The 12,526-nt window shown below is 30.8% G+C and overlaps 1 protein-coding gene across 2 annotated transcripts in view; it reads left to right on the top strand.

Moving 5' to 3' along the window:
• Positions 1–12,526, top strand: part of LOC145664680 (organic cation transporter protein-like) — a 148,963-nt gene that overhangs the window by 122,640 nt on the left and 13,797 nt on the right. Inside the window, exon 7 of one of the 2 annotated variants that reach the window (XM_081731536.1) lies at positions 11,501–11,715. The exons of the other annotated variant lie outside the window; for it this stretch is intronic. Coding sequence (XP_081587662.1) covers positions 11,501–11,715 — 215 coding nt within the window. The remainder of the gene's footprint in view (positions 1–11,500; positions 11,716–12,526) is intronic. 2 annotated transcript variants of the gene reach the window in all.

The following is a 12,526-nucleotide window of genomic DNA, read 5'->3' as shown; positions in this document are numbered from 1 at the left end:
GTTTTGCTTTATAATTTTTCCAATCAATCATTTTTTTAGTATTTTCGTGTTTTGTTTTAATTTCTTCCAACCAATCATTTTTTTTAGTAATTTCATGTTTTTCTTTATAATTTTTCCAATCAATCATTTTTAGTATTTTCGTGTTTTCTTTATAATTTTTTCCAACCAATCAATTTTTTAGTATTTTCATGTTTTCTTTGTTTTTTCCAAACAATAAATTTTTGAGTATTTTCATATGTTTGTTTATAATTTTTTCCAATCAATCAATTTTTTAGTATTTTCATGTTTTGCTTTATATTTTTTCCAATCAATCATTTTTTAGTATTTTCGTATTTTGTTTATAACTTTTTCCAACCAATCAATTTTTTAGTATTTTCATGTTTTCTTTATATTTTCTCCAATCATTCAATCTTTTAGTATTTTCATCTTTTTTTATAATTTTTCCAATCAATCATTTTTTAGTATTTTCATGTTTTTCTTTATAATTCTTCCAACCAGTCAATTTTTTAGTATTTTCATGTTTTCTTTATTTTTTCAATCAATCATTTTTTAGTATTTTCATGTTTTTCTTTATAATTTTTCCAATCAATCAATTTTTTAGTATTTTCGTGTTTTCTTTATATTTTTTTCCAACCAATCAATTTTTTAGTATTTTCATGTTTTCTTTATAATTTTTTCCAATCAATCAATTTTTTAGTATTTTCAACTTTTTCTTTATAATTTTTCCAATCATTCAATTTTTTTAGTATTTTCATGTTTTTCTTAATTTTTCCAATCACTTTTTTTAGTATTTTCGTGTTTTGTTTTAATTTTTTCCAACCAATCAATTTTTTAGTATTTTCATGTTTGTTTATAATTTTTCCAATCAATCAATATTTTAGTATTTTCATGTTTTTCTTTATAATTTTTCCAATCAATGATTTTTAGTATTTTCATTTTTTCTTTATAATTTTTCCAATCAATCATTTTTTGTATTTACATCTCTTTCTTTATAATTTTTTCAATCAATCAATTTTTTTAGTATTTTCATGTTTTCTTTATAATTTTTCCAATCATTCAAATTTTTTAGTATTTTCATGTTTTTCTTAATTTTTCCAACCAATCATTTTTTTAGTATTTTCGTGTTTTGTTTATAATTTTTCCAATCAATAAATTTTTTAGTAGTTTCATATTTTCTTTATATTTCTTCTAATCAATCAATTTTTTAGTATTTTCATGTTTTCTTTGTTGTTTCCAAACAATAAATTTTTGAGTATTTTCATATGTTTGTTTATAATTTTTCCAATCAATCAATTTTTTAGTATTTTCATGTTTTGCTTTATAATTTTTCCAATCAATCATTTTTTTAGTATTTTCGTGTTTTGTTTTAATTTCTTCCAACCAATCATTTTTTTAGTAATTTCATGTTTTTCTTTATAATTTTTCCAATCAATCATTTTTAGTATTTTCGTGTTTTCTTTATAATTTTTTCCAACCAATCAATTTTTTAGTATATTCATGTTTTCTTTGTTTTTTCCAAACAATAAATTTTTGAGTATTTTCATATGTTTGTTTATAATTTTTTCCAATCAATCAATTTTTTAGTATTTTCATGTTTTGCTTTATAATTTTTCCAATCAATCATTTTTTAGTATTTTCGTATTTTGTTTATAACTTTTTCCAACCAATCAATTTTTTAGTATTTTCATGTTTTCTTTATATTTTCTCCAATCATTCAATCTTTTAGTATTTTCATCTTTTTTTATAATTTTTCCAATCAATCATTTTTTAGTATTTTCATGTTTTTCTTTATAATTCTTCCAACCAGTCAATTTTTTAGTATTTTCATGTTTTCTTTATTTTTTCAATCAATCATTTTTTAGTATTTTCATGTTTTTCTTTATAATTTTTCCAATCAATCATTTTTTAGTATTTTCGTGTTTTCTTTATATTTTTTTCCAACCAATCAATTTTTTAGTATTTTCATGTTTTCTTTATAATTTTTTCCAATCAATCAATTCTTTAGTATTTTCAACTTTTTCTTTATAATTTTTCCAATCATTCAATTTTTTTAGTATTTTCATGTTTTTCTTAATTTTTCCAATCAATCACTTTTTTTAGTATTTTCGTGTTTTGTTTTAATTTTTTCCAACCAATCAATTTTTTAGTATTTTCATGTTTGTTTATAATTTTTCCAATCAATCAATATTTTAGTATTTTCATGTTTTTCTTTATAATTTTTCCAATCAATGATTTTTAGTATTTTCATTTTTTTCTTTATAATTTTTCCAATCAATCATTTTTTGTATTTACATCTCTTTCTTTATAATTTTTTCAATCAATCAATTTTTTTAGTATTTTCATGTTTTCTTTATAATTTTTCCAATCATTCAAATTTTTTAGTATTTTCATGTTTTTCTTAATTTTTCCAACCAATCATTTTTTTAGTATTTTCGTGTTTTGTTTATAATTTTTCCAATCAATAAATTTTTTAGTAGTTTCATATTTTCTTTATATTTTTTCTAATCAATCAATTTTTTTAGTATTTTCATGTTTTTCTTTATAAATTTTCCAATGAATCTCATCATAACTCATCTCATGAATCTATTAATGCAATGACAAAAAGTAGTATCATATGTAATCAGGTGTAACGCAAAAATAAAGGAAACCTACAACCAAGACAGAAGAAGCTTCTAGAAGACTAAGAAACAAATTTTACAAACAAAAACACGCATTATGACCTTTCTAATTATATAACATCAACCATTTATAACAAATTATAATACAAGTAATTAACTATTATGATTAATATTAATAATTTAATTATTATCAACAGTGGATAATGTGACAATGAAAAACAAACATTGTTTACATATGGCTGATAGAAACGCTAATAACTTATATGATTAATTAATAAATAATAATTGGACATGTATTACCTATGAGATATTAGTTCTTAACGAATAACATCGTCTGTATATCAGTAAATGATATACAGACCATTTGTCTTTACTGAGATCATTATAGTCATAGATATTATGTAATGTTAGGCTAAAAATGCTTGAAATCTCCCAATGAAAGGGAGTTTGTACACAAAATTATTATTCTTTGAAGGCGTTAATTATGCGTTGCTTATTGAATTCATTTTAATAATCGCAATCAAAGATCAATTTACTGTCAAATCTAATGATTCTACGATTAAAAGTTTTTGGACATTTTTTAACTTAAAATATAGTACATGCTTTAGAAAAAATAGTGGAATATTTAAAATAAAAGAATAAAAAAGATTAAATTCTGTAGGTTACAAGAAAAAAGTTTTTTTAACACTTATTGCAATATTTTTTTTAAAGAATCCTATGGCAGATTATAAGAATGTCTGAAGAGACTCTATCACGAAGAAATTAAAATGCCGCTAATTTTACAGTACTTATGTGATATTATCAAATAGATAAAAGATAATCGAGAAGTGGAACAAGAGCTTGCTAGACAATATTATTTTACATATGTTACCGTTATCACGACTCACTTGTCTGCTTTCGATTTAGAGCCATGTAGAACATCATTATTTATTTTCGCGTTTTTAAATGATTGCAAAAGGAAAGCTACATGCTGACTCTTGATACCCATATCTCATACAAAATAATATTGTCTTGTTCCACATTTCGATTATCTTTCATCTATTTGAAGATATTACATAATAATTGTAAAATTAGCTGTATTTTAATTTCGCAGTGATTAAACCTCCTAAATGTACGGATTGACATGTAAGAAAAGTTCTCTCATGGTTAAATGGTATACGTCTTCGCTTTAGTATCGGAAACCCGGTGTAACTTTCTTAGTGTACCATTGAAAGTATAACAGACGTTTAGTCTTTTTCATACTACTTGAACGATTGGACTCTGCCAGACAAAATTTAGATTTACTCATTCTGTTTTGTTTTGTTGTTGATAGGCAAGTCCACGCATGTCACAGAGTTCCAATATAAAAGAAATGCTTCAATCCAAAAAATTACTTTTTAGAAGTTTAAATATATATTTTAACTGGTAAGTATCTTGAAAATTCTTCTATTTCTTTTAATGTTCCCCAAATTGTTTTAGATGAAAAATTCTAACAAGCTGTCATGGCTCAAATGTAGCACTATATTCTTATCTTAAAATACCTTTCTTTAAACGAAATGTAAACGTTCTACGGTTATACCCCTTAGGCTAAAGGGTACGGAGGAGCTATGAAAGTGAATGATTATGGAACAATATATTGAATCAAAATGTGATAGGAAATAGGAGAAATCCGTGAAAACCCTAGTACACCATGCTTCTTTTAATAATCGCATCTGAGTATGTTGTATGTGTAGTTTAATATTGAATCATAGCCCTTCCCGCTATTCTAGTGCCTAATGCGTGTGTCTGCACGTGGTCCAAGGTTCAGTTCCCCGTAGGAGAACACAAAATAATTACACAATATTTCATTTTGATTGATCATCCGCCTACTTTAGCCTACGGGGATAATCGTAAGACGTTAAACTAAAAAAAAAACATTTCATTTTTCTTCAATATTGGGTTATAGAAAGTAGGTCTCGAATTTTGTAGATCAAAAGATAATACAAATATTATCTGTTAGATGGCCCAAATTCTTTCATTGATGTTAAAATTAAGAAAGACAGTAGCTTAAAATTGCCAAAATATAATATGGAATATATAAAATAATAACACATATAAAATAATAAATCTATTCTTAGCTTTAAATCTAACTCAATATTCAAAAGTTTTAATAATCCCAATGTACAACTAATTCCCATAAGAATTGAAGATTATTATAATAGTAATACCTGTCATAGCTAGGATATTATATAAGTAATTCCTATAAGGAAGTAAATGATTATAAAAGTGTTCACCTCTTAGGATTCAATTGCGGCTTTTCATGATAAGAGACAAAATTAAAGAAAACAAAGTACTGTAGAAAATAGTGTTTATTGCAATAGTTTTGAATAATATAGTCCTAAGATATACAAATTTATGCTAACATCTATAAAGCCATTAATCGGGACGAGCTGCTCAACAAAAGTATCCATGGCGGGAGATCATGTGGTTCGGATTTCACGTTAATCAGTAGGCCCCGTCTCATATAGCCTCGCTGCTGAAATGGACGTTAAACCCAACTTAACTCAAAAGTATCCGTCACACATAAAGGGGCTAGGACTAAAATTTAAAAAAAGAGTTTGTGCTCCTAATGTGGTAATGGTATATTTTTAAAAAATGAAAAAAATAAAAATTTATAAACAACCTTCATTGGGTCACTTCATATAGTTTGGCCCGTGGCTAGGACGTAATACTTTAAGCACTTCCATCTTCTTGTCCCTCTCTTTCTCTCTCTCTCTCTCTCCCCCTCTCTCGCTTCTCTTCCTTTTTCTAAAATCGACGATAATTCATTGTAGCTCGAAAGCTTAATGTTTTTGTTTCACGCTTTTTATGTATACTTATTCTTTAACTAGCTGGAACGTCCCGTCTTCGCAGAGCGAGAATATGTTTACGGGAAAGACGTGAATCATTTCCCCTTGGGATATGAATTTCAGTTAACATGTAACTATCAAAAATCGTAATGTTAAACCCTTTTCATCCTCAAGCCTTCGGAGTTATCATCCCGACGCTTCCTTGAAAGTAATATGAAAAAGGAAAGTTGGAAGTGACAATAAGAAGAAAAAGTGGTCGCCATTTTGAACTTCTGAATACTCAACCATCAGATATGTTGATTTAATAAACGAAGGAAATTAATTGATAAATTTAATATTTATATATATTTCTTTAATGGTTATACAATATCGGACTTCCGAAGATAAAAAGAACTAAACCTATTGACCGCGCATATGGCAACAACTCCCAGTCACGACTTTCCTTCAGTTTTATTAAAATAAAGAAAGACTGAGAGAGATATATAGGGAAGTCAAGGAGAAGGTAAAGGGAGCAGAGGAAGAAGAAGAGAAGGAGGAAAAAGGATTAGGAAGGTCTTCTGATGGAAATATATTATGTCGGAGATGATAAAAGGCCAAAGGTAACTGTTACAGGAAAAGTATATTGAATGGTCTATGGTGAAGACAGAAAAAGATAAAAGGGGGAGGAAAAGAAATAGAAACGAAGAAATACAGGATAATCATCGAAATATAGTAAAGAAACTTAAATAGGTACAAGAGGTTCTTTATATTTCCGTTCTATTACTTGAGAATCGAGTCTGAACGGTTTATTGCAAGACACATGTTTACCCATACAACTCTGTCCTGGATCCAGGTAAATGCACCAGTCGGAGTCACCTAGATCCAGTTCAGATAATAAGAAATGTTAAGTTGATTGTCCTATTCATCGTTTCTAGTTATGAAGTAATCTTTATTCGCTTACTGAATCTTGCACAATGAATCAAAATCGTATTTGAGTTAGTCAGGGGGGAAAATCCAGGTGATAAGCTTATTATCCATGAATTGGGGTTCTTGGACAAAACAGTTATTATCCCTAGTTCCACTCCGTTGCTTTGGTTTGCCTTATAGAGCCGTTTCAAATTATTCAGTTAGTAATCTTCATAACCTAGATCATGGATTATATGTAAACACATTTTGCAATTAAAATATACACATAACAAAGGTTATTAGTTTGCACTAAATTTTAAAATTCTCTACGTAAGACGAGAATTACTATTCATTCAATCACATTCATACCATATTTGACAATGTATTCATACAGGTAAATAGGTTAAGTATTGCTTTAGAAAGGAAAGTATTACATAACTACAGTTTTGTAATATTTATTACATCTCCTGATGATAAGAACACTAGAAAAGATAGTTACACACACACACACACACACACACATATATATATATATATATATATATATATATATATATATATTAGTATATATAAAACGTTAGAACATATCTATCAATATTCAGATTGTGAAATTTAACAAAGGTTACTACAAATCGAACATTCGTGATAAGAGATCGAATCTCATTCGTTGTAGTTCTACGAAAAAAGAGAAAATTTCACTGTACGAGTATATTTTCTCGTTGCTTTAGATAATATCACTTATTTAGCATGTCCATATTTCACTCGTCAGGTGCCCACGCACGCTGTATCCTTCTTCAACATACACATACTATGATAATTATTTATCTCGAACTGATACATATTACGTATGCATAGTTATTAGACTATATTATATTAGTCTTTAGACCTACTTAAATTTCCACTTGCAGTTCCGAACAGACTAAATCTTTATTCTCATTACTTAGTTGGGTGTATAGTCAAAATCAAAATATCTTGAAGATTTCAAAAAATCAGAGGTACGTTGATATAATTTAGAGCACGACGATTTAGGAAGATTATTCATTATGAAAGACGCCCTATGCGGAAATGTCATAGAAACTTTAAACTATTAAATTAAATTGCTTTTTGCTGTTACGAAGCAATCACAGTAATTTCACTTAGATGAATGACACTATCTGATTTTGGAGATTCATAAGTCACTGAAAGGACATAGAGATATAATTATATCAAAGGATTTTGGTTTCACAATGTTTATGGATACATCTAACCATAACCATGAGTCACGATAACCTGCTTCTTTACTACACCCAACATGCAATTAGTAAGGTGATACATAGTGGTGTTAGACACAAATATAGGTCAGATTACATCACAAGGACAAGAATAACATTTAATTACAAAGCGGTATACTATACACATTTAAATGTTTGTCGAATTTAAGAAATCATAGCAACAGAACGTACCCATCATATTGCAACCAATCGGGAAAAGCAACAAACCCTTAGTTTACAATTATACAACATATCTTGACATTATACTACACTCTATGTAATAAATGGACATCTATCGGATATTTATATTTCGATACACAGTGTACTATCATTATTTAATTACTTACGGAAGCGGTAGCAGTCGACTAATTCAGAATATATATGGAAAACCACTGTTTTTAACTTGGCTCAGTTCACTAAACTATCGCCATTGATAAATGACTCGCGACGTGCAATTGGTTCCTCGCGTTAAATGGTGCTGTCAAGTGAGGAATAAAATTTGCACCGAAAAATGCGCTGTATACTATTTGAAGACGAACTACACATTCTATATTACAAAATAAATATGCAGAACCACAACGGAACTAATTTATATATGGATTGCTCAGAAAACGGGAAAATCTTAAACGTTTTCGAATCTCCAAATCTTAGTTTGAAAAGCTCACAAAACCGGAAAACCGATCCACTGGCACTTCAAACCTGTCGTAGGATGTTTATGATTTCAAACATGGTGATCACGGCACGAGATTCCATATTTCATATCTTCCTGTTCGTTTCTCAGATCAAATTCTAATAGTTTAGGACCTCATTTTGCTCCTATGCTGTTTATATCAGATTTAGATTAATATTCCCTGGTGTATGGTAGCTTTTCCTGGAAAATTTGTGAAATTTTGTACAGCGGGGATGCGTGAGATATTGCCTCCACTACTGCTCTCGAACAAAGACATTGTAGAAACGCGCCAAACTACTAAGGTTGCACCTAGTTCCCAATCAGAACGCAGGATTCGCGCGGCGGAATTACAAAACGAATGAAAAATTGTAAAAAAAACTAGATAAAACCATATTTTGGCAGGATATGGGTATCTCGTCTGGACGAAGGCGGTCCTAAGTGTCCTACCGGATTTCGGATTGGTGGAAAATTCAGAAAATTCTATGCAAGCAGTAAAATATGAATTACATCGAAATAATAATGTATATTTTATAATTATCCAAATGAGAATATCATACACAAAAAATTACGGAGAAAAATTAATATATAAACAGAAAAATTATTTCCCAAAAACCTACATACCTAATTATTCTGAAACTTCTAAATTAATTTTATTTAAACACAAACAAAAACGGATTCAGGATATAAACTTAAAAAATTTATACAGTAAAACACAATCATACATTCTATTGTTATGCAGTGAGGTTTAAAATTATTAGGACCAAAATTTAAAAAAAAAAAATAATACTACATACACTGTAGCTTGTCACTGTACAAATAGAACGTGTGAAATAAATAGCGAAAAGTAATTCCTTAAGCATTGGCGCCCCGATTGATTCCAAGGCCTGGTGACATGTACGGAAAAAGTAAGGTTAAGAGCAACGCCTATGGCGTTGCCGTCTCCACACCCTTGTTAAAAATAAAGAAATTAGTGAAGTAAATGACAAAGAGCAATGGCTTGGGCGTTGCCCCAGTTAATTCTTGGAAAACATCTTCGTCGTTCCTTGTCAAAAATAAAGAAATTAATGAAATAGATAAATATGAGTAATGCCCCTGTCAATTCTGTTGCAACACCTTAGATGTTACCGCCTCTGCCGATTCCGAGACCACTTGACATGCCTCTTCTTGCCTAAACTTGGATTTTAATGTCATCTCGATTGTCACCAATAATCCCAGCGACTCTGAAAACTATGGATTGGACTCTAATATCGGTCGTTTTCGATTATTTTTACATGTGTCCCATTTCAGCCCTAGGGTTGCTAGGGGCGACTTATCTACGTAATATATTAATTTCCCACATTGTAAACCATACGTGTTCCAAGATAGGTTGAAATTGCTTCGGGCGTTCCAGAGTTATGGTGTAACACACACACACACACACACACACACATATATATATATATATATATATATATATATATATATATATATATATATCGTGTGTTGCAAAATAAGTGTTACAACTCTTGGGAGGTGACTCCTGCCACTGAGACAAGAAAAAAGTTCTCTTGAACTTTCGGCTATCGGACATAGTTTCAGATCTACAAGGTGCCGAAAGCGTGGGAAAATGACTTTCAGACGCCAATAGTTCGGAAACTATCCAACGTAAAGAGGGCGGGTAAAAAATTTACTGAAGAAGTCATACCTGCTCTATTGAATTTTGCATGTTTCACAATCCTACCATGCACGCGCAAGGGATTCCCCAAAGGAACGTAGGGAGTCCCGGATAATCTGCCAAATGAAAATTGGTCTAAATGGATATGAATTGATAGGGTTTCTACCAGGTAACAATAATTCGTTTGAATTAAGTCGATATCTGGAACAAATACAAAACGGTGGACACCTTATTTCCCGTTGTGTGTGGTTACATAATCGCCAGGTACGGATACTGGCCAACAATGGCGTTCTGAGTATTAAGTGTAGCGAATTTGTACTCAGCTGCTCTAGAAAGACATCTGGAGTGTCGGTAGAGAACAACAGATGAATCAGGATGATTCACATGTTTGGAAACACGTAACGAGAAGTGCCCAGAAATGCACTCATACTAAGTAAACTTGAGTTCAACGCGTCGGAAATGTAAGGAATAGCATCAAGAACATGAAAGCCATTGCCAATTCACCAATAATATTCCATCAATCCGATGCAATATGATCTGCACAGTTGCATACCAATAACTATGCAACAACTGAGGCCAAGTTGAAATTGTGCAAGGGGACTCACTAAGAAACTGGGTAAACTAAATGAATGTCACTAGTGGGATCGCATGGTCGATATTGAAATGTGGCCAATGTGTGTGTTGATATCAACATGTAGCTAATGGTCCATTGCTACATGTAGCTACATTGGTCCGTTTATTCCTAAAGAGTTTATACACTAAGTTTCATCTTTCTAACTTGATGTGCTCGTGAGATACTTTAATTTTTCGCATAAGTCATGATTTTATTACAAAATTCTATTGTAATACAAAATAGATACAAATTTTCTAATGTTTGGGTAAAAGTAGGTTTCTCTTCGACCTGACGGTTTCGGGAAGGAATTCTAACTAAGCAAGCTACGTGAGGACTCAATGCTTCACTCCAATCAGAAAGGGGTTAGAGTCCCGACAAAAGCTCCACGATAAGTTAGGCCGGTGTTGTGATAAGGAATCTCCCAGTGCTCCACTGCAAGTAGAGAGATATAAAGGTAAAGGTTTTGGAAAGCTCCACTGCAAGCCAGGAGGAAAAGGAAGCCATCGTCTCCATTGCAAGCTAGAGGCTTTGGGTTTAGGTGAAGTACTTCCAGGACTCCATTGCAAGCCAAGGTAGGCGAGTTGACCAGTTGAGACTGATGTTTTTCCTTGGTATCTTCCCTGTTATATAGGTGCTCGAGGTGAGACGTTGGCGCTGTTGTTCCTTCTTCGTCACATGACCAGTGGTGTCACTGTTGTCACCGTCGCCTGCAGCTATAGTACTCCGCAGTAAGGCACACTTGGTTGATGTTTGTAAGTAGAAGCACATGTCGAGTGTTAGTAAACACAACCACGTGGTATATTACAATATGCATTTTAAACATTATAATATCATATTAATCTTGGAAGCGCAAAAGATGATAACATCAGGCCACATAATCATCATTAGCTGAGTAGTTATTGCATGATGCAATCAGGCAGAAATTTACATTCGCCTTTACATAATAGATTAATTAAAGCTCAGATTAATTTGTACATATTGTTTCTTTTCTTATAAAAACTAGGATCACAAATGCGTTGGTGTACTATGGAATGTCTTTACACTCAACAAGCTTAGCAGGAAATATTTTCTTAAATTTTATTCTTGTAAGTCTAGTCGAGATTCCGGGATACACAGTTGCTTGGATTTTAATGACGCAATTGGGAAGAAAGAAAACCTTATACGGGTCGCTGATCCTAAGTGGGTTGACACTTTGTGCTGCAGCTTTTGTGCCTAATGGTAAGTGATTTTATTACAGATTCTATAATTATAAATATAGAGACAGGTGTTTCGTTAAATTATTTTGAGATCTGTATGTCACGAAAAGTTTGTAATGCACGAAACATATTCACTATTGATACAGAATATAACAGTTTAAAATATTTGTGTTGTATTGCATTGCATTAGATGTGTTAATCATTATTTCCGATCACCCTGTTCACATGACTGAGGCAATATTGTAAGGAGGGCTGGCCCTAGGCATTTTTCCGCACCCTTTCTCCAGGAAGAACAAATCTTAAAACCCACGATTTTAAGTATGCTAATCCATTATTAATAACGAAGCAGAGGAAAGTGCATTGGCACTCAGAAAGGCCTAAATACTACAAACACAATCTCGTTGTGCCTGTTTTTTTCCTTCAAATAACAATATATTATATTAGTGAAAGATAAAGCAAACACTCATGCAGAGAAAAGATGGTAATCCTTTTTATACAATTCAATATCAAGCTTCATTCTCAATATATCAGTTTGCAATTCTAGTACAACTAGCTCTTTTATCTTTATTTATTGATTTTCCTTCTACATCTGTTTTTTTTTTTTTTTTTTTTTTTTTTTTTTAATCTTGTTTCCACATTCAATAATATGGAACTTGTTTGTAACAAAGACAAGACTAGTTTTCGTATCAAAACTGTGATAAACTAACTAAATGGAACAGGTCTTCGCTGCTGTTCGAGAATTGAGTTCTTGTATTTGACAACAATCAAGCATTTCATGTTGGGATTTGTTTGGTCATTTACTTTAGCACTGTCCATGTGACCTTAAACTAATG

Source organism: Thermobia domestica, chromosome 1 (genome assembly GCF_964235325.1).
Source record: "Thermobia domestica chromosome 1, izTheDome1.hap1.1, whole genome shotgun sequence".
NCBI lineage: Eukaryota > Metazoa > Arthropoda > Insecta > Zygentoma > Lepismatidae > Thermobia > Thermobia domestica.
The sequence above is the reverse complement of the archived record's forward strand: the minus strand, read 5'-3'. Positions and strand labels throughout refer to the sequence as shown.